The 23,793-nt window shown below is 41.9% G+C and overlaps 1 protein-coding gene across 4 annotated transcripts in view; it reads right to left on the bottom strand.

Annotated features, from left to right (window-relative positions):
- The window catches only part of LOC108896900 (kelch-like protein 29), a 190,541-nt gene that overhangs the window by 22,290 nt on the left and 144,458 nt on the right, over window positions 1-23,793 (bottom strand). For all 4 annotated transcript variants that reach the window (XM_051071975.1, XM_018696196.2, XM_018696195.2 and 1 more), the window contains exons 11-12: window positions 11,820-12,002; window positions 8,705-8,885 (exon numbers count right to left, since the gene is read on the bottom strand). In XM_051071975.1, coding sequence (XP_050927932.1) covers window positions 8,705-8,885; window positions 11,820-12,002 — 364 coding nt within the window. The remainder of the gene's footprint in view (window positions 1-8,704; window positions 8,886-11,819; window positions 12,003-23,793) is intronic.

The following is a 23,793-nucleotide window of genomic DNA, read 5'->3' as shown; positions in this document are numbered from 1 at the left end:
TTATTCATACTTAGTATACTGTACATACACTTTATGTGTATATGTTGTTCATAAATACTAATGTTCACTGGTGCACACACACACACTCACAAGGAGGACCTGTACAAAATAGCACTCTGTCTGCACTGATCTCCTGTTGAGGTGAGCACCTTCACCTTGGGCGTACACAAACAGGACAAATCTATATATAACAACTAACCCTCCCACCTCCAGTGTCAATCCCTCCCTGGGTGTTGGCGAGGTGTGGTGTCTAGATATTGCGATGGTTTGCCAGGGCCGTGCTTTCTAAAGGTCAGTTGTTGCTTCCTCCTGCGGGGGGAAGGCGAACTGACTGCCAACCATTTCTGCGGCATCTGTCACATCCTAACCACTGATAATTAACCAGCAACATACTGCTCCAACTTGACTGAATGTCTGACTGGCTGACTGGCTGACTGGGTGGGGGGTGTGGGGATGGTACAAGGGGAAATAGACTTTTTTTTAATGTGTGTGTTTCGGTGTGTGTCTTTGACAGAGAGAGATGGTAGGTGAGAGAAAAAGAGGATAGAAAAAGGCACAGAGGCAGAAAGAGGGCCTGAGAAAAATGACTTGCCTGTTGGTAAAGGCTGGAAATTGTCTGAAGTGCCAGCCCATCGTTTATTGACGCACATACACCTCGTTCTACTCATTACCCACAGCCTCTCTCTACTTCTCCTAATACCATCCTCAGGCACACCTGCCACCGCTCACCAATGTTACTCTATAACCGTCACACACACACAAACGCACACACAGAGCACTCTTTGCACCATCTACCTTCATGTCTCAGAGACCTCAGTGCCCCATTAGAAGACAATGAAGAGGAGACACTGTCTTTGCTCGAGCATGTCAGACAGATTCAACATCGCCGGCCTCGCAGGCCCCAAATACACCCATCATCTCCTGCCCACCTAATCAGCACTGTGAAGAGACAGAGGGAGCGATGGGACAGAAGGTGCTGAAGAGGTTGGAGATTGTGGTTAAAAGAGGAAACCAGGGGTGGAGGATTGAGGGAGACAAGGAGGCATGGGGAGAGAGAGAGAGATGTGAGAGAGATGAGATCATCAGCTTGATTTGGGCCCCATCTCTTTTCAGCCCTGGAACCTCAAAAAAGATACAGAGCCAGCTGCATGGAGCAGGGAAACGACTGTACATATATATACAGTACAGGCTTTTTTTGTCAACACATGACAGAGGCACACATTCATGACAGCCTGTGTAGTATGTGAGAAATGTTTTCACATTCAAAATTAAGTCTTAAAAACACTGACATACATAGGTAGTTTAAAACGAGTAAGATTAAATGAACTACTCAGGTGAAGGGTTTTTGAATCATGCCAATAATCAGAGAGACCAGGGTGGCTTAAAGGACAGTACCAGTGTGAGTGTGTTTGTGTGTTTGTGTGTTAAGCTGCTGCTTCACTACAAATTATGTGCACTTGATATTTTCGCTGACCACTTTCAAATGCATGTTGTACAGTAGTAGAACGGTAGATTTAAAGATCTGCATTATTTTCTGTCATTGCTGCAGTATCATATTTAAGGCTGCAGATACTGGTTATTTTCATTGTTCATTTATATATGGAATCTTTTTTCAGTGGATTGATTCATTTTGCAGTTTATTAAATGTCAGACAAGAGAAAGAAAATGCTCTTCAAATTGCTCTTGTGCTATTATCACTCCACAACCCACAGAGCTCAAGTCAGGATTTCATAGACTTGACAAATGACAAACAATTCATTGATTAACAAAATTATTTGTGATTAGCAAATTGATTAATTGAATAATCATGTCAGCATTAGTGCTACTTAAGTGCTTGAGAACAGATTTATTTGCAGATTTATTTAGTCTCTAAGCATACGCTGTCGTACCTCATAGCTGTAATGCAGTGTTGACAAAAATGCTGTCCTGTTGTTCACTGTGATGGATTACTCAACTCAAACAAGTTTTGAGAGTTTGCTAATATTTTTCATACTGTGCTGGAATGAAAGGAATCCAATGGAGAAAACTAAATGGTAAGCCATGGTGTAAACAGGATCTCTTGTAAATGAACATGCAAAGGAAAAGAATGAGCAGGACAGAGCGAGAGACAGAACCATGAGAAGTCAAAATCAACCTTGATGTTTCAGAGGGGAGATGGGGTACCATCGAGGGGTAATGAGGGTGTATGAGAGTGTGAGTGTGGGGGAGGGATAGTGGGTGGAGGGAGGCGGTGGCTGGGGTAGGGTTGGAGGGTGAACTGGTGCCTTGACAGCGCAGTAGGGGCCAGCGCTGTGAAGTTGGTTAATCCTGAGGAGCAGGGGATTAGCTCAGCAGGGGGGAAACGGCTCAGCGGGGGGGCTCTGGGAGCCCGTTGTCCCCGACCACAGCGCCATGCTGCGGGGCTACCGGGGCCGGCTGTCCTCTCTACCATCCCTTCTCTCCCCTCAAAAACTAGCCTCAGGCGCTGTCTGACCTAGTATGTGCAAACAGATCCACACAGTAACGCACACATAGACATATAAAAGACATGCACTTGCAGCTCATCAGTTCATTATTGCTTTGGAGAGGCTGAGAGAGAAGAGCGAGGGCATCTTCACACGAGCCCATTGGTTCCAGTGTGACTGATTGCACAGAGCTCATAGGTCCACCTGGGGGCTGCTGCATCTGCACACTCCTCTCATCTTCTCCCGTTGGCTCTGTGCGGCTAAACTCTTCCTGGCTTGCTCCACTTCTCTCTCCTTCCCTTTTTCTTAACTCCGAACACCTGGGGCTGCAGAGCGTCAGGGCACTCTGTTGTTATTAGCATCATTGCCCTTCTGATTATTTCCCCACTGTCTCCAAAAGGGAGTGCTGTTGGGCAGGGAGCTGAAACGGACAAAGGAGGATCTCCATCTCTAAGTTATAGCTGTGTGTATACATGTGCTATGTGTGAGTGTGTTTAAAATGCATCTGTATTCAGGCAGTAAGATCTGGAGGTTGATGGCAGTATGTGTGAGCTGAGTAAAGCTGAATGGACTGGAGCAACCATGAGCTCCTCTTTCTGGCTGCTTGACAGCTTCTTTTCGCCTGCAGACAAAGGAGCAGCTCCCCATCAGAGCGCGCTCATACGGGCAGCCAGGAGGCAAACCCTGCCTCACCAAAACTGAGCAGCTGAAGCCTCTTCCTTCTACGAGTGCAACATGGGGTCTCTTCCACCCCTGATGTCCCACAGAAGGGGACCTTTCTCTGGGTGACTGGCAACCCAGTGTGCGCACCACCCGTGGACATCAAGTACTTAAGGACTTGTCAGTTCACAGAGCAGCCCACAGAAGACTTCAACTGTGTGCAGTGTGAGGCATGATGAAACCTCCCGCTGGAGTCTCCATCTTGCTGTATGTTCTTGGTCATGGTTGATTTGATGAAATTTCCCAGGAGCTATTCAGTGCTCCTCTGCAAGGTTGCCGAGGCATTACGACTCGCCTCCTGTGTCAGACTAAGCCAACATTCTTGATGGCCCATTATGCTGGTCAAAAATATAGATGCACTTAATAGAAAAAGTAAGCATCAAAAAATATACAGAGGAAAGTTGTATTGATAGAGAGATAAAGGCAGGTGAAGTCAGAGCAAGGCTTAACACTCCTGAGGAACATAACAACCTTCACAGAGACAGAAAAACCACAAACCACCTCTTGACAGAAGAACAACATATGAACAGTGGAGCCCTCTCCACACATTTTATGGGCACATATTTTTGTACTGCAATTTGAAAGTTCATTTTAGTTTGAAAAGCCATAAAGAATCCAGAGAAAGCGATCCTAGCAAATTGCTCCTCTCTCCTCCAGACTTGTTAGCCAAACAGCACAACATCCCTGATGAGTAAAGCTAGTTGCTGTACTCAGTGTCATGTTGCTAACAGTCTTCATGTAATATTAACTTGCAATAGAGCTTGGAGGATGCACAAACCTGTGCATAGTGTGCGATAAATAAAACAAAACCATCTGTGATTGACACATCATTAGACACCCATGAATTATTCAATATCTGCAATCATATTGGTTTGCTGATGGATCAACATGCTGAGGAGCATGCAGGCCCAGGGTACCTGATTGCAAGTTAAAAACCTCCCGAACTCCACTAATCCCATCCCTAAAAATCTGTCAGTCATTAGTGGAGAGAGAGCAGAGAAAGGAAAAAGCCTGCTTAGTCCTCAGAGTGTTGATTTGGACCTCCTGCCGTTCCCAAAGAAAGGCTGCATCCTACCCGCTTTGAGATGGCTCTGATTGAAGACATAATTGTGAATGTGAGTGAATTTCATGGTTAGGAGCATGAAACCCTCAGTGAGATGGATGGAGAGATAGGGAGAGAGGGAGACAGGAAGGACTGCAAATTGCAAACTGAGTCGGTGTGCTTAGAGCCAGAGCTGGAAGGTGAGAGACCTTGGCTGAGGCCAGCTGATGTATGCAGACACACAGACGGACACATAAATAAACACAAGTGTGTGCACAGAGGCATACATATGTGCATATACTCAAGGAACAAAGACAAGTGAGCGCACAAATGCACATGCATACACAATGAAAAATGATTGGCTGTGTGTAAACAATCTCTGCATCAATCACTCTATGAGCAGAGCAAATCAGCTCTGGCTATTGCACCGTTTCATGCCATTCTCCAGCCTTCCGATACAATCTCCAACAGCCATCTGCATATCAAACAAGGCAGCCATTCACATACACTGACTAATGATTTTTGAATGCTATTAGTGCTTCATACTACAACTGCACTTCAGACCTGTGCAGTTCTTCCTCCTTGTGTGGAGGTGACCAAAAAAGGGCCTGAGTAACTGTGCCCTTATCTCCACTGGCCAGGGTTTAGTCCTGCTGTGGACTGGCTGCCTATCTTTAGAGTTTTGGCCCAACAATACTGAGCTGCAGTAGAGCCAACTGTGTCTCACAGCAGAGCCACACCTGCCAAATCTGGTAGTTAGCTACAAAATAAAGGATCAGCAGTTAATGGGGCTCATTAATCAAAGCAGATATAAACAAATGCCTTTAGGAATGGCCTGAAAGTGATCTTGATAATCTTCTACTGTTTCTACTTTTCCTTGGCTGTGAGATTCATATGTAAAACAGTAGTCAAAATAAGAAACTTTAAGGTCAAGGTCAAGAGTGTTTTCAATGTATGTGGAAGCTAACTTCAGGCATGCACGCGTGGGATGCCAAAGTTAGAAAATAAGTGTAGGCCTACATGTGGATCAAAACTGAGGGGAAGAAACAACAGTTTGACATTTTCTGTAGAGAAAAACGCTCTCAAATTAGGTTAATGTTAAAAACAAATCATTTGTCCACATTTTTCTGCTTTTATCTTCTCTCAAAAAGAAAAAAGAACAAATTAGAGGAATTAAATAAACTCTTGATATCTTCTTATGAAATAAATTGCTGTTCTTAATCTGTCAAGCTCTTATCAAGCCATTGAGATTGTGTATGATTTATAGCACCTGTCTTTTGCATTGCTTTGATAGACCAGGTGCCTGTTGTGTACAAATCTGTTGTGGAGTCACAAATCCTCCTTAATCTTTCCTTAATCATTCTCCCTCTGCAAAACAAACATGCATATTCAGGTGCCCCAATATTGTTTCCTTCACATTATTTCAAAATCTTATCTTGGAATACATTATTATTAAAAAGTCAGTCCATTAGTCATAGTGCTTGTTATCAAAACATTCTTGTTTTGCACCAAACACCAGATGCAAGTTAAACCAAGCCTATATTATTTTTTTCATGTGGCCACTGTGTCCACAAATGGCAATTATAGCATAATGGTAAATGTTAAAGCACATGGTGTAACAGTATCACAAGTAGAGAAGAGTCAAAAACTTAGAGAACTGACTCTAATGTTTCTAAAGTTTGCTAACATTAGCCACCATTAGTCACACCAGTAAGGCTGTAGCAGAAAAGCTCCTAAGTGTGAGTATGAGTAAGGTTGTCTTTACTGCTAATGAATTCAGCTTTTAATTTGTGGTTGCAAAAATATGCTATTTCTCATCTCAAAAGTTAGACTACATAGACTTGTTTTAATGTACCAGTGTTGTTTTTTTTGACCAGCTCTTATCCTTGTGGTACAACTGTGAGGTCTTGCTTCAGGTTGGAAAGAGGGTTTTTATGTGACACTGTTGTTAGTAAGTGGTATTATTTGACTGAGGTCTGTGACAAATACGACCAATTATCATGTCTTTGTTGTCACCTAATTCCTTCACTGTTTACACTCAGAGAAAATTACACTTCAGTAGTGATGTAGGTTTGCTCAACGGCTCTTGTAGCTCAAACTTTTAAAAAAGTGGCACAAACATTAGTCAGAGGTGTAAATGTGCATTACTGCTTGAACATGAGTATTTATGCTTGTTGAGCAGATGGCCATATTGTCATTTGCTCCTAATGAATATCATGTTTTCAAAAATATGTTTGAGTAAGACAACGCTGTTTCTATTAGTAAATTCTCCACAAAACTTTACTGTAAATTATGCGTAACCAAACACATTAGTTCAGCTTCACACACGCAACAAAGAAAAGATAAACTTTCTCTGTAGAAGCATATGTATTGCTGCAAAACTTGGCTTATTCAATCAGTGTCTTAATGTAACAGTGAAAGTATCACTGGATATCTAGGCTGGCTACAAGCATATAATATGTTTCTATTGAAAATGCAACATTACCAATGCTGAGGATGTAATTTCTTCCTCCCAACCTAAACTTATATTACAATAATACAAAATCTGATAAAAAAAAAAAAAATATGTCCAACCTTTAGAGTGACTTTGTTATTCCTCAATAACAGCTGCCACCTTCTTGACACTAAATATAGCTAGATGTTCTGTTTTCTATAAAAGTGCAGGCAGCTCATATGCCCGATATTCGCCAGCTGATTAATCTACAATTCATTAGTGTTAAAGGCATTCACAGCAGGTCAACGGAACTTGTCAAAAAAACGTTAGATGATCCAAATAACACATTTTAAATGGAAATCTGAACCAATGAATAATGCACTTGTAATCATCATTATAAAAAATGTAACACAAGAAAACCTTGCAATTTAAATTATATCAGTGGAAATAGCAGTTATAGGAGTATAAGACATAAGTAAATTCTCTGCCTATGCCCCCTCTATGAGCACAAACTTGAATGTGTTTCAGCATTTTATTCCCAGAATAGATAGTTGTTAGACCTTCTGACTCAATTCTGACTCTTGTTCCACATAGCAGTTTCTGAAAAAGACAAAATAAAAGTCTGGGTTGCTTAGAAACAAGCCTGTTGACTGCTCCGACAATTTGCCCAAACAACTTGAGAGACCTGTTAGCTTTAACATGATAAGGCCAGTGAGTGCAACCTTGACCCTCTGTTACAAATGGTTTGCTTCAGCCCGAGCACCATGTATTTTCTTCCTAACTACACAAGTTCCAACTATTTTGTTCGGTGTGTGGGTTATTTCTCCCCAGCCAATGCAACCTTTGAGAGTGCAGTGCTTGGGCAGTAATACCAAGCAGAAGAGGCCTCTGGCAGTTCTTGGATAGAGGCAAAGTAGGTTAAAGTTTTACGGTACTGATAATTGAGTCCAGTTGCTGAGGGCCTTGGAGAAGCTTCATGACTGCACAAAAATGCACACAAGGGCACGGACAGGGAAACACATACAAACACATCACACGGCGAAACGCTGATTTCTTTGGGGCTGTGAATGCCCTAGACGCGCAGACAGCTCTCAAATTAAGCAGCTCAGAGACAGAGGAATCAAATGCGTTTCCATTACGGGGCAAATATTCCATCTACCCCCTGTCATAACGACACTGTATGGCAGCATTATGGGGAAATATCAAATTAGGCTGTTTCATTTGGAGGACTGTTGTGCATTGCGAACAGCTTTGGAGATCAATTGAGCTGCTAGGTAATGAGCGGCAGCGGCCTGCTCTAATATACTCAGTAATGTTCTTTTGATTGCTTTGGTTAATCTCGCTCTGCTGTGTAGAGGAGGTAGCCCCCTCTCTCTGCTGAAACTCACTCCTCAACCCAGTGATATGAATCAAATTATTATATATGGACAATCCCTATTCATGCTTAAGCCACTAGGAATTCATTATACTCTATGAGGAAACTGTCCGTCTGGTTTTTGCTTAAGAGTTTGAACAAATACGTAAAAAAGTAAGAATGAAAGAGCCAGCTGAATATGCCACAGTAGACAACCTTCACCTGAAATGTCAGCAATGTGTCGACGCTGAAGTGGATGGAATCAGACACAGCATACCACTCTGCTCTCTGAAAGCAAATCCTCTCACTTATGTACCACTCACAAACAAGTAAGAGGTGCTCTGTCGCTCCCCAACAACACTCACAGCTGTGGCCATTTAATATGCTCCGGCTCAGATTCATTCCTGTGCACCTTTTGCTCTCACAGAAAATGCTAACAAACCTGTCCAACCACTTTTGCAATATGCTGCACCGCACTACTGCATGCCACACCATCTGCCATGTTTCCCGGTGCAGTGTGAATATTTATTTGCTCAAACTGGATTGCTCAGCATCCACCTACTTTTGCACAATCGTACACATGTGTGCACGGGGATGGCTATCAAATTGGGGTTAGAGCTGTACGGAAGACTGTGAAGTCACCAGCTGAGAGTTGCTGGAGGTGTTTGTCGTTTGGAGACAAGCTGCTGTTGAGTTGGCGTGACTCTTACCTCTCCACATGGTCCAGGTTCCCTGATACACCCAGTCCACCGATGGTGTAGAGTTTGCCGTCGTACACCAGGCTGTTGTGTCTGCAACGAGCCACAGTCATCCGGGACACCAGATTCCAGTTGTCCAACAGAGACATGTAGCACCATACATCAGCCACCATCACCCCCGACTCTGTACCACCTGAAATGTATAGAATGAGGGTTATTACAGTGGATATCTAGGATGTTTAACAAAGGTGTTTCCACCACAGGGTTCACCCCACAAAAACAAAAACCTTTTGGGAAAAACTGTAATTTAGCGATAGATAAATAAGGACTAAATTGACTTCTTGTGTAACAGTTCCACGTATCAAAAAGTCCCAGCTCCAGGGCAGGAATTTCCCAAAGAATCAGGAACTATCAGGGCAGAGTTTGTGGGGCTGACTGCCAGATGAAAACTATCCAAAATAAGAAATAAAAGGCTGCCAGACCTTACAATATATCTTAGTGTTGCCCTGCAAAGTAAATCTAAGATGCTCTAATTTAAGGTGTGCCATCACCTCCTCTACCCATCATTTATGAGATGGTGACATTGCTTTTATCCAGTTACATAAGATCAGTCTCCTGGCCAACACTGAGGAGAATGCTATCACTTTCCTTTGAGTAACTGTTAGTTGTGTTTCCCCTGGTGTCATCCCAAAGATGGCTGCCAGAGGACCGGGCTCTATATCCTTATTATAAATGGATGATAAGGTTCTAAAAAATTTGGCCCAGAACTCTTTCCTGCTTCATTCCTAAAATAAGCACTGGGTGACTTCAATATTAATATTAGGACAAGGTATGAACTGTTATTGCAACATTATATTAATATTAAAAACTATAATTCTCCCCATGACTGATCTTCACACTTCATCACAGTTACATTCTAAAAGAGAAATAAATACGCTTATATCAGATTAAATTCAACAGACTGGAGACATGTATTCTGTATTTTTCACCTCTTCATTCATTCATTGCATCCAGTTGAACTTACAGTAAGAGTAATGTCTCTCAAAAGTAAAACAGAATGAATGTTTCCTTATGTGTGAAAATTGCGTTTCAAATGCTGTCATTTTTTAATCCATTACTGGTTCTTCAGATGCTGTGAAATGCAAAGAAGAGTGCTCCTAGTAAAGTTTCTGTGGCTCACTGCTTGTTGGCTGAACACTGTGCTGCACAAAAAAGAGAGAAGCTGCTACCGTATTTATCTGAAAATACCCTGATGAGAAGAGGGAATGCATTTCCTGCCATAATTTAGTTGTACAAAAATGGTAAGTTAGGCGGAAATTGAGAGAAAGTTGAGGTGAAAAAGTTCACAAGCCTATTACATCATCTAAAACTGGATGCCCCCCAACTTCAAAACTCAATCCACCACTGCTGCTGTAGCAGGGACATTATAGTATACATAGAAAACTTTCATATCACATGGTAGGATTAACAATGTTTTTCTTTTTTTCTTCAAACCGTTTTTCTATACATTATTGAAATCTGAACTCCTACATACGGTAAATTGTCTTTTAGAAAAGACTTGGACAGCTTTGACTGAAAGTAGTTCTGCTGTGTTGACTAGTCAACCAGCCAACCAACAAAACTCTGCTTGTTTCAAAGCAGCCCTGTTAGCTGTGTAGTCTGACATGTTACACCGGCCGTGACTCAGTGACCCTGCTCTGAGTGTGAGGAAGGTTACAGACTGGAGCCCATTGATTGGCTGGCTAGAACACCTCTGATTTCCCCACTGGCTGTCTGACTCCCAGTGGACACATGCAGACCTGTTCCAATGCCCAAACACAAATTTACATTTATATGAAAAGAGGGAGAGGAAAGGTGTACGCAGGACAAATCCTGTTGCATTTCCACAGTGCAATGTCAAGGTCTGAGTACCGTGCAGGATTCTCGCACAAATGGACCGTGGAGGGAGAAATTCAGTTTACCTCTGGAGGAGCAACTTAAAGGTGTCTCATAGTGGGAGTCACAGAGTGCACAGTGTGCCACTATGGAACAAAATAAACTGCAGAACACTGCAGCAACTGTAAAGCCAGACAGAGAAAAAAGTCAAGTTTTAAAAAATGCTCCACAGAAGGTAAACAGAAGAGACGTTCTACACAAAGAGAACTCTTCTGAAAAGAAAGACAAAGTTGTTTCGGGGTTGGGCAGAGAAAAGCTTTCAAAGCAACAGATGAGTAAGCTGAGGGCAGCCAGCCTTTTAAAGCTCATAAACTGTTTGTAAAGGTCACAGGAAGTGGGCGAATGGAGGCTGGGTAGCTTCACTTTGTTGAATCCCATACAACAGAATGGAAAAGTCTTCAGTAACAGAGCATGAACGTCACATCTGGAGAGCTTTGTCTCATTATGCAAGTAAAATTCAGTTATTTGCTTTTCTTGATGTAAGACTATCATTATTTCTTCTTTTTCCATCATCAGAGATGTTGACATGAAATTAAAAAAAACAAAAAACCAAAAACAAAAACAAAAAAATAAATAAAACCACTCAGCATTATGACAAAATTGCCTCACCTCAAGGTCCATCAAATAGCTATCCTGGAGCTTTTGATTGTATTACATGATCATTTTGTTTGGTTGTTCTGAAAGTGTAAAAAATGTTTAAATTCGTTTGCTGAACTGATTTTTCATTCATATTGCCTTAAAATCTTTGTTTCTTGAGGTAACTTTATTGTAACTGTATTATGTTTTTCCAAGATCAAGACTGAATTTTAAAACTCAACTCAAGGTAGGATTTTTATTTCTATAGTCTAGATGCAGTATGATAGCAACAAGCATTAACAGATAATTCAGTGTTACTAAAGTGTCCCCTGTAGCTGATTGGTAAATGCCTCAATAAAAATTCCATACTGCACCGTCTTTACAGTATTCACTTGAACCAAATGTATGATGACGTACTTTATTTGTAATTACACTTTTTTTTTCTTTTTTTTTTAATCCTCTAAAGTTAATATGAAATGTTGATGGTCACAGGGATAGCCTTTCACTACTGCAGCGTGATAAAGTGATGGCATCTCCTGCCCTCCTGCTCTGTGCCACTAAATGACTGCAACAGGAAGGCTACAATTGTGCTTCTGGAATGGGTGATTTAACTCACCTGACAGGTAGATGTTGTCACCCGCTGAGATGACACTGAAGAACTCGCGGTCGTAGAAGGGCAGGCTGGCCAGTGGGTACCACTTACTGTTCTGGGGGTTAAAACAGGTGACTGCTGTCAGGGAGCGCTGGTTCATCCCGATCGCCTGACGCCCTCCCACCAAAACTATCACCTCGGCTACACCTGGAGGACAAAGGAATAGGAGGAGGATGGAGCAGGAGTATGATGGGGGTGGACAAAGGAAGAAAAAAGATGGAAGAAAGCAGGCCGTCAGGGTTTCCACTGGTAAATGAGGGCCAAGATTGAATCAAAGCCTCTTTGAGACGCCCTAGTGCCTCAGTAAATAGCAGGCATTATGTTTTCTGGCATGCTGCTAGATGTTTAAGTACTTATATGAGGCTTTCAAGTGCAACATGAATATTTTCATCCATTTAATAATGGCACCATTTAAAAACACCTTCTGAACCCTTTAATTTTCAGACAAGAACCTTGAAAAGAGAACCAACAAACACATAATCAACCATAGATTATAAGTCAGCTATTTTGAATTCAGCAGGCCTTGGCTGTCTCTGAGTCAATAAGTTTGTCGGGAAATGCAAAACAAAATGCAAAACAGGAAAGTTTCCTCTTGGTCACAGGAAACTACTAAGTTAAATGGGAAAGCATAACTCAATTACCAAGACTGATGGGGCTGTCATTCGTTTGGTTGGCGCCCACCTCTCTTATTCTGCATTGCTGCACATAATACAAGCACCAACCTACACATTTAGTGTGAAACATACACTGTTTGGGCAGGGCATAAGAGAATCACAAAATCAATAGGTAAGGATCAATTTGTGTATATTTGTATGTGGAGACATGTCTTACACACATGCTGAGGACCTTGTGTGATTAAGAAGATACTCGAGACATGTTCAGCACTTCTTACCCGATCTCTGCTCTCAGACATGCGTGCATGCACACACACACACACACACACACACACACACACACATGCACACACACACACAGAGCTTCTGGATAAAGACACCAGTGATCCAAAACACACAAACAGGTTGGCAGGCTGCCACATGTGCGTCTCAGGTCCTCTCAGTCTTCAGCAGCAGGCTCCAGTGAGCAGGCAAGACGACGAGCCGCCAGACAGAAATGAGCTGTGTGTTTGTAAGCAGCAGGCAGGCGAGCAGAGGGAGGCGAGCCAGGGAGGGAGGGGTGTGTGATTGGGAGAGACAGAGACAGTGTGAGGAGAGAAGGGGGAGAGAGAGCGGGAGAAAAACAAAGAGGGAATGAGAGAAAGAAGGACAAAAAGGGAGGGAGAGCTAATCTTCATACACTCCAAACCAAGACCACTGGTTCATCTGCTTGGATCGATACCTTTCCACACAGACACTCTCCTGACAGACACATCCATAGGCAGCTGTCTATTCCTACTGCTTCTTTCTGTTTAAAAACTATCCTCTTTTTCTCTTAAGCCTCTCTTTTTTTTCAAAGCTGGTAAAACAGAGAGCTTTTCTCTAGGAAGAAGAAAAAGGGTAAACGAGGAGAAAGATACAAAAACTACAATGGGCTTTGCTGAGGCTGAGCAAACAGACAGAGCAGTAAGCACTGCCTCAGACATATCGTGGACATACAGCTTAGACTTAGTGGACAGCTTAAAGCTGGCTGGCTCTTTTCCTTGGTGAGATTTTAAGAATGTGTTCCTCTGCGTAGGACGGGAAAGGAAGTAACGGCTCAAGGAGAAATTGTGACAGTGTCAGTGTAAAGAAGGTCTGGTATACCAGCTAAAAAAAGGTGAATCATGACAAAATACGGAAGGTGTAGGAGTTGCTGCCCTTTCTGGCAGCCTGTGAAAGATGTGCAAACTTGGAGCGCTGCTAAAAAAGATTTGAGCTGAACTCGTCCCCATCATGGGCCTGTTTTCACAGCTTCGTGGCATCACCCCCCAGACTCCAAGCCTCAAACGGCCCTCAAGACCTCCAACAGACCTTGGATATGCAGCTAATAAATGGGAGAGTAGTTTTATAGGACAGTCACAGCTACAGCGGCTGTTCTTTGAAAAAGAATTAAGTGAAAGCGGGCTCTTTGTCTTCCCTCTCATGAGCCTCCAACCATACCTACACACGCACACACATTAATTATATTGACTTTGCTCCACTATTGTTCTTCCTCGTGATTAGTTTGCTGCTATTGCTGTGCGTGTTTGTACTCTATTTCTCTTTATCACACGCTAGTTTTCAACTTTATTGGATTTTGAAAGTTTGACTGTTTCTCTGCCTTTATAGGATTATATTTTTCATCTCTTTTCATCTCCTTTTCTTTCATCCTATTAGCTGTTTCAGTTTGTTGATATTGACTGCCTCAATTAAGTTGGCAAAGTTTCTGTGTCTGTTTCTGAGCCAATTTGGGATTTTCTTTTTTCCGTGTACACGTCAATCAATGTTATACAGTCTTAAAGTTTGGTTTAATATCTGCACAGGTTCATGGTGTGAAATATTGCATTCAATTTAAACTGAAAACAGTGAAGATGTACAAATACAAAATTCCCTAATCCTGCTGGTTTGTTGTATTTTTCCACATTATCCCTTAAACGTAAAAAGGGCATGAGTTTGAAAAGACAGTCTGACAAAGAGTCATTTCTTTTGTTGTTTTTCTACATACATATTTCTCCTTCCCTAAACCAACTTGAACCCCTGCAGTGTCTAATTAGGCCAACCTAAGCAATTCAACATGCTGCTTTAACGTGCCAGATTGGAAGTCTATGCACATGCAGGCCTTTATCATCACCTAGTGCACATGTGCAGGGTTATTCTCAGCGCTTTCCGCTTGGTTAGACACGTCAGGGAGAGTCCACATCTGGGCGTTGAGGCTGCTGCGCGGCTCTGACCCCTGAAGCCCTGAACACATTCACAAGCTAACACAACCCAACACCGGCCTGTCAGAACGCAACAAAACAGGAGAGCGGCACTGCTGACGGGGAGCCACGGCATCGGATCAGATGGTTGTGTGGGTGTGTGTATGTGTGCAAGTCTTCTCAGACAACGAAGCCTCACAGGGACGGCTGTCAGTCAGTTGGAGGTTTGATGGGAGTTGGGTAGAGGGATGAAGGGATGGAGGATCGAAGGATGGAGACGAGCGGTTGGGGATGAAGGGATAACCAAGTCTTGACAGCTCTTGTTTTTTTTTCCCTGACAGAGTTTATGCCCATGACAGTTTGGGGAGAAAATGTCTCCGTCTCCTGATTGTTACTGACCTTTTGTTATATATCTGCTACACTTTTAACCTGTATATTCAGGGAAAATCAGCAAGCTAGCCAGTCATGGCCCTGAAACACAACTGTGGTGTTGAAATTCAGTGACAGTTTACAGTTTACTAGTGGTTTGTGTTGCCTTTGTGCCATTAAATCTGCATTAACAAACTGTAAAAACAACACCAATTACCAGAGTTTTAGTTGATATAGCTAAATTGGTAGGTGCTTGCTTATATATTCAGCAGAGACTGAGCAGCATTAGCATTCATTTGTAGTCATGTTCAAATCCAATATTCACTCTCCTTTATCTCTGTCTGGACTCCACCAACTAAATATCTATCCCGTAGCAACTAATACTCCATTATGTTCATCCAACTAGTTGCTAACTTTGTCCATTTGCTGTTTTGCACTGGGAAGATAGGGGCCAGCTAGTTTGTCCATTTGATTCATTAACACATTAATAGAAAAATATTGATTATAGCTGTTTGAGTGATTGAAATAGTCACTTAGAGCGACCAACTCTTCATTGAAACAGGAGAACAGTACAGCAGCACGACTATAATGGCAATGTCTGGACAGAACCCAGTATTAAATCCCTCAGAAGGAGGTTTCAGTCATTGCACGCTGTGAATTGTGTAGCAAAAAATCCCCAAAAAGACAGACAGACTTGTGTAAGAGCTGAATCTTAAATTGAAGTTGATGCCCACCCATGGAGCGCAACACACACACATTCAGAATACAGACATACACACACACACACACACACACTAAAAAACCCCCTGACAGTTTCTGCGTGTTGCTTCCACCCAACTCGACTTCAAATAAACGAAACCTCTCTGTGACAGGAGCATGCCGCCCATGTTTTACCCCATGCTGGAACAAACTAGATCCTCACTGTGGACATATACACAAACACACACACAGATGTACAGTTACTCCTGAAGAAGAGCGGTTGATGGAAAGATGAAGACAGAATGGAAAGATTCTGTCATCTCCTCCTCCCTGCTGCCACACTGGGCCTTATCTCACCTTGTTATGTGTCTCCTTGCTCTCTGCCCCATGCTGTGACCCTGCTTTCCTTATTCATCTTCTTTTTTTACCCTGCAGCTAATACCTCACTCTTTCTCGCTCTCTCTCTCTCTCTGCCAACCCAACAGGAGACTTTACTCTATCGCTCTTTTTTTTTTCCTCAAATCTTTCTTTCTCAAACTGCAGGAATTTTGCTCTTTTTCCAAAATACTCTCCATTTCATTTTCCTTCACCACTTCCTATTCTTTCACCTCACACACGGTTTAAGTGTTTCTGCCGTAGGTAAACTTGTATAAATGAAAATTATCCGATATGACTGAAAGCTCCAGAACAGCTACTAAATGGACTGTGAGCTGAGATTGTTTGGTCAGCTAGAAGATTCAAGATTTGTGTATTATCCTACCTGTATGGCATATTGAATTTACAAAATATTAGCAGTTTCTTATCTTGAGTTACACTTAATTTTTTCCAGAACAGGTTTAGATACCGATTGTGGAAAAATCAGATCTCAAATTGTCTCCAATTTCTCAGCTTCTCTTTATTTACTGTACGTCTTCTTCTTTATGACAGGTACAGATTCAAACAGAGAAATCTGCAAGGGCTTTAACTCAATGGTGTACTTTATGAAAAAGTACATTGCTCAAATAATTGTTCATACAGTCAGCTTATGAGGGTTTCAGCTCCGTTTTTCATTAGTCTTTAACTTTATTATTATCCTGAAGTAAATTTGGTTGGTTCGCAGCCAGGCATTAAACACATAAATCACAGGAATCCACAGTTGACAATGAAAAACAACCACCTAGCCTCGTCTGATGAGAAAAATGTGTGTGTGTGTTAATAAACATGTCACATGTATAAATATATGTGTATTTATACTCATATAGTGTGTAACAGGGGCTTTTACTCACTTGGTATCACAGCCACAGTGACACCAGCAGTCTGTCTCTCAGAGCTCAGAGCCATTTATATCTCGCTGCTGGTCCATAACCATTTCCTCTTATCTCAGGCGCTTCTCTCTATTCTCTCTCTTTTGCTTTTTTTCCTTTTCTAATCCTATGATTTCTTTCCCAGGGTGTTAATTTGCTATGGTGAGGATCAGGGGGCCAAAGGCTCCAAAATAATGTCAGGGTCCAGGGAGGATGCAGTGTGTATGTATGTGCATGATTTGGAGTGTTTGTGTGTGCGTGTGCATTTTGTTGTGGTGTTTTGGTGCAGTCTGTTATTTGTCTGTTGGGATTCTGTTAAGCAAAAATCTGTGCTTCTGTGATACTTGGAGGTGAAGGCAACATTTTATATGGCCTCAAATGTACTTAAATTATGTTTAAAGGGGCAGTTCACTCAAATTATTAATTTGCATTTAGTGGTATCCAGCCATGCAAAGTTTCTTTCTGAGATTTCCTCCTCCACCCAAAAACAAAATTGATTGAACTGGGTTTATGATCCTCACAGCATTGTCGAATTTAAAAAAAAAAAAAAAGAACTAGTGCCTTTCCAGAAACAGTGTCCCCATTACTCAGGATAATCCACATACATCACTGTGAACAGGAACTACTTTCTATTGAAGAAATAGTCCCTATGAAAACTGTTCGGGTTTTTTTCTGTGGATTTTCCAGAGTAACTGGGACATTCACTGAAAAGAGATGTTCTTGTTGAATTTTTTAAATGTATTGTTCAATGCTGTGTGCAGCGCATATCAAATTTTATTTCCCCCTCCATGTTTTGTATTGGAACAATGTCTCAATTCTAAGGGACAGATATCTGAAAATCTAGGTGGAGGAAAAAACAGAAGTACAGTATTTGCATGAATAGACACAACTTGAGGAAAGTGAGAAAATGTTTTGTGATTTGGTTGAACTGACCCTTTGGACTTTCCAGTATTTGAATCTCATATACTACAAGTGCACAGATACACACACAAATACACACACAGTCCAAACAACCTAACCAGGTTCACTATGTCTGCTGAATATTGGATGAAAAAGAAGCAGCTTCCCGGCCTTGCAGCAGGTACAGCGGGGTCAAAGTGCCAGATGTGGTATGAGCGAAGCTGAAGCTGATCCATGTTCCTGTAAATGCTGCTCGTTCCGGGTCTGAGCACGGACTGCAGCTCTAGGAACTAAATGAGTCGAGTTCTCTGGCAGCAGCCAAAGCGATCGTTCACTCGTCTCCCCCCTCCCTTTCTCCCTACTCCTCTGTGTCTCAGCCTGACAGTAGTCACTAGTCAAAAGGTCAAGTGCATGGAACCTTAATTTTGGCAGCAGCCCCTGCAAAGATTCATACCAAAGGTTATCTAATCTGGATTTACTGCCGCCATGTTACATTTATGAGCTGAGATAGATGTGTTTGCTCGAGATTTCACTGATAAGCCGCAGGAATATCAGAAACTCATACTCCAATTCTCCAGTGAATAGCTGTATCCAACTTTCTCTCGCTCTCTCCTGTTCGCTCGCTCTGTTTCTTTCTCCCTTTCTGCCTCAAATACAATCTCAGACTCCAGAAATAAAATCGGAAGAGGATCCGCTGAAGGGCACTCTTCACATAGAGCGATTAAGACATTTCTGGCACATTCTCCTAGCATCCTGCTTTTCCAGTTTGAGAGGTGAAACAGAGTAATCTCACGCTGCATTGGCTCTAAAAGACAAACCAAGCTGAATAATTACACAGAGCAGGACAATAATCAACAAAGTCCTGACATAAAAAAGGCAAAGCTTACAATTGTCTGTCCAAACTGCTGACAGCTTCCCCTGTCGCGATCGCCTTGCTTAATGGTTAGCACTGAGGCTGTGCAGCCAGAGAGAAAGATGACAAATAAATTCAATTATTGCATGAAAAAAGAGCCAGTGTCAGTGTTGACGAGGAACAGTTGAGGAAACATTGAGGCAATCAGCAAGACAGAGTTAATCAGGCCTGAGCCAGAAGCAGTAGGTGGCAGACTTGAAAGAAAAGTCATCTGATGATCTTTTATCCTCTCTTTACAAGGTGTGAATCTTGTTCTCCTTTCTTTGCGGTGGTGGCGCGCTACGGCCACTCTCCAAGGAGCTGCTGGCCTGGCGGAGGTGTGAATGAGTAGATGAATGTCACGCCTACAGGCTTCGGACCCCACAGAACAGCCTGGTTTTATTATCTCCAAACTGTGGATGCAGGCCAAGCTATTGTGCCGGTTGATTTAATGAAATCCAGCCATTTTAGACCACCACACCACACAGCATTTATTTGGCTTGCCTTATGTAGTAGGAATGTAAAATGGTCAATAACGTTTAATATCAACATTTCCTAGAATAATTTGGGGAGTGACTTAAACCCTGCTGCAACACAAGTAAAGGTTCTGATCTCAGTTTTGGAAAAAATAATCTTGTTCTGGGGAGCTTTAAGACTGAGTAATCTATAACTGCAAACAGCAATTTATGTATGAGGAATGATCACACAGATAAAACGCTTGTGCAGAAATGCTGGAGTGAAGCTGCTGCATACTTAAAATCTTATCTCACTTCCTCCGGATGCTGCTGCTGTGTTTGTTACTGTAGCTGTTAACTTTTTCGCCTTTAGATACGTGAACGCTTGATTACAGATGATAAAATGGACAGAGAGAAAGACAGACTAAGAAAGAGTCGAGCTACTGTTTAAGGATTCCCTCCCACAGTGTATGTACTTAAAGGTTTAACTGTGTGTGTGTGTGTGTGTGTGTGTGTGTGTGTGTATGTGTGTGTATGTGTGTGTGTGAGCGAGACACAGAAACAGTGTGAGCTGAGCTGGACCCCTGTGTCTCCTAGTCATTACAGCTCATTTGTCTGAGTGCTATTCCACTTGGCTGGGTTGAGTTAACAGTTTGCCCTGGCACTCTCCACCCTCCTCTGAGCCGAGCACAGCGACACATGTGGAGAGAGGGAAATGGGAACATAATATATGTGTTTGTCTGGACACATGTGCACGCACACGCACACACGTACACACACCCACACCCACATGCACACCATGTGTACCAAAGAAAACTTTTCTTGCTTCATTGTTAACGAACACACATATGGATGTTGCCATCACCTAAATCAGGGCGCATCTTACGATTTAAGACAAAATGGTTTGTGAGTAAACTCCCAGCACCAGCGGCTGTTTAATCCCGCTGATCCCCTGGAAAGTCTAATGACAGCTAATCAGATGCACATCCACACTCTAATTAACCAATTAGCAGCTAATGGATACACATACACTCCACAAAACACGGTGGATTCATTATGAGACACTCATAGTTTTCTCTTTACGCAAGACTCTTTTCTCACAAAATGGGGAAGACAGGAGGCTGTTAACAAAAGACATTAGCTACATCCCTCCTGCATTCCTGAAAAGTTCACTGATTCCACAGAGTAGTGAGGCACTAATACATGAGATGAAAATAAGTAACATTCAAATTAGTGCACATATTACGTTGATAAATAGATACAATACTGCCATCTGCACACACACATTCACACAAAAACTCAAACATACCCATACCAACCATTCTATTTTTGAGGATCACAGCCAGTTTCTATGATGAATATTTTTTGGCCATTTGATTAGCATCTAATAAAATTAATGGGCAGAGCATCCACTCAATAAAATGCTCCAGAATGTAAAACAGGTGCAAAGTGAGACAGAGTGTCTCATTTTTAGTCAGCGAGGCTGCCAGAAATAAACTTTATGTTATGGTGGTTATTCAGACATTTATAACTCTTGTCTTGTAATTCTGAGAGAAAACAGCTTTGTCCAAATGTTGTCCAGCATAGTTATACACACACACACACACACACTCACACACACACACACAGACACACACACATATATTTTAAACTAGTTCCATCAACTCTGAACAGGAGCACACAAAATGAAACAATGTGGTGACATTCTAGGGCCTGTCAAGAGTGACAAATATAAAATTGAATCATCAATAAAAACTGGGGAATTAAGTAAAGACAGAAATTACAACAACAATGCAGCGCAGCAGGATTCTATCTAAAGAAAAACCTGGGTAAACAAGACAATTAACGGGTGTGTGGAAACCATCTGGCTGCTTCTATTCGGCTCCAAAAGAAATAACTTTTTAGAGCTTACAGCTAATGGAGCAACAACTCATTAAATGTGTTTTTTTTTTTTTTTTTTTTTTTTTTGTTAAACTAAAAATGCCATACCATCTTATGAACACAGTGCAGAGTATATATTCATAGGTCATTAACATTCATATTAATGTATTTCTAATCCTAAATATATGAGCTTAATATGGAAAATATATGGAACTGGTAGATAAAGTATATGAGAGATTTTGCAGCTATAGCTATAGCTATAGATATATATAGATATATTAACAGTGGAAAAAATGACTAAATGTAATGTGAAAGGTGTCACTTGCAGTGAAGGACCCACATAAAGATAAGTGACTCTGCACTTTGCTTCAGCTCTACGGAGCCTTTTAACATCTTTTTAACCAACTGGTTTAGTTTTATATCCCATAATGTTACTGTTTTAAATTCACTGTTACTTCTCTCTAATCACTGTTGTTTGTGGCTCTGTTGGAAGGTAACAAAATCAACTCACCAGCACCTCTAAAGCTCATAAATTAACACAAAAACTTAAGCGTAAGAATGACAATAAGCATATTTTTTATGTTCAACTATTACTTCAATAACCACATTAAATATCCTGATGAAAAACTGATGCTTCTTTTTTTTTTTTTACTCTAAAACACTGATATTGGCCTCAATAGTCTGGTCCTGGTACTCTACTAGTGAATTGTCAAGGAACACCTGCATCATGAGTATAACTTCCATCATCAGATAAACAGAGTAAACTCAATTCCTAGGCTAAAAAAATCAATGAAATTCATCTAAAATTTATCACTAGTAAAAAGACTGAATGTTTGAGGAACTCAGGCATGTGTCCACACATACACACACTGTATGAGCACAAACACACCCACTATAATACAACCACATATGCACGCGACTCACAAGTTCACAGATTGACTGCGCTCAGCAAGAAGCGCTTCACGGATGGCAGTTTTCCTTTCTTTTTCCGCCTGACAGACTTATCAACCGAGCTCAGGTGGTGCCCCATCTGCTTGCGCACATTTAAAATACACACACAAACACACACACCCACACACTCACTTACTGCTTACACAAGTAGACACATGCTCAAGGAATAAACTCAATCAAATGTCTGCCCTTCAAATTTCATTTCTGATCCCCCCCCTCCTCCCCCTGACCACATCACGACCTCTCCTCCTGTTCTCCCACGTCCCTTCACTTTTCTTGTCCCCTGTGTGGCAACCACACTCCCCAACAACCTCAAGCTCTCCTTCCACTCTTTATTTTATCTTTCTCACTGTCCTGTATGCCCACGTGCTCCACGTCTAGCCTGCAATCCCTGTGACCATGCACCCTGCTGTGCAGAGCCCACCCTGTCCAATACAGCAGATGGCTGAGCAACACATGCATGCACACAAACAATCACAACCATGCACATACATGCATGCATGCATGCACGCACGCACGCACGCACGCACGCACGCACGCACGCACGCACACACACACACACACACACACACACACACACACAGACACTCAGGCATAAAAACACACTCAGGCCTACAAGAATACACAACTACATAAAATGTCAAGGTACATTCATATTATCTGTACACCAAGTACAGTATGTCAATATGTCAGCACAGTTTTTCACACTTCACCTTATGAGTCTGACACGCAAAACACTGAAAACACACTCAGCCCAGTTAGTCAGTCATAATAAGAACTTGAGCTTCAGAGGAGTTCAAAACTTGATCGGGAAAACTTACATATATTCCTCATTCACTGAGCCATCGGGGTATAATGCATCATGAATGTATTCATCCCGGCAGCATTTATGCATTTATATAATTCTGTTGTACAGAGCCACGAGCTGCTGTGAATCAATACACACTTCAGCCTGCATAATGGGGCTGCAGGATGCATAAGATATGCACATACCAAACACTATAAAATGGGCCTTGACAGAAAATGCTTCAAGAAACTGCTGAGAACAAAGAGAAACTACTGGATCGAGGATGAGTAATGGGATGATGCTGTGTGCATATAATGCCACAAATGTCTTTTCTCAAGAGGCAAATGATTCTTTATAATGCCTCCTGCGACTGCATTACCAGCAATTAAAGATGCAAAAATATTAACCTAACACAATTCCCTCAGTGTTTGTTTACTGGCAAATAAACACACTGACTGGACAACAGAGTTGGCTGGTAAACTTACCTCTCCATAAAGTGCCATTTGTTAGGCAATTATCTTTATTCTACCAAGCAGAAAATAACTCGTGCTGAATGGTAAGGTGTGCTGGTGCGAGGCTCATAATACCATGCAGACACTATAATTAGGCAGCTCTTTACGGGGGGAAAGAGTAGGGTCCTGGCCGACCTGAGGGAAAAATCTAACGGCCAAAAGCAATTTGCAGGCGCCTTCCAATTTCCATGAATGATTCTTTGATTTTAACGATGTAAACAAACACGGTCTTCAATGGCTTGGACATTGGCGGTGGCCAGACAGGGAATGGTTGGCTGGTTGCTTAGAAAGCGAGGACAGACCTGACTGTGCCTAGCTGGTGTTAAAAAGTTGTTAGGAGATGTTTATGTACTAAGTTTGCTGTAATAGAGTTTGGGCTTGGTAGGGCAAAACCCTG

Source organism: Lates calcarifer, linkage group LG7_1, assembly GCF_001640805.2.
Source record: "Lates calcarifer isolate ASB-BC8 linkage group LG7_1, TLL_Latcal_v3, whole genome shotgun sequence".
In the NCBI taxonomy this organism is placed as follows: Eukaryota; Metazoa; Chordata; class Actinopteri; family Centropomidae; genus Lates; species Lates calcarifer.
This window is presented reverse-complemented; position numbering and strand designations above follow the sequence as displayed.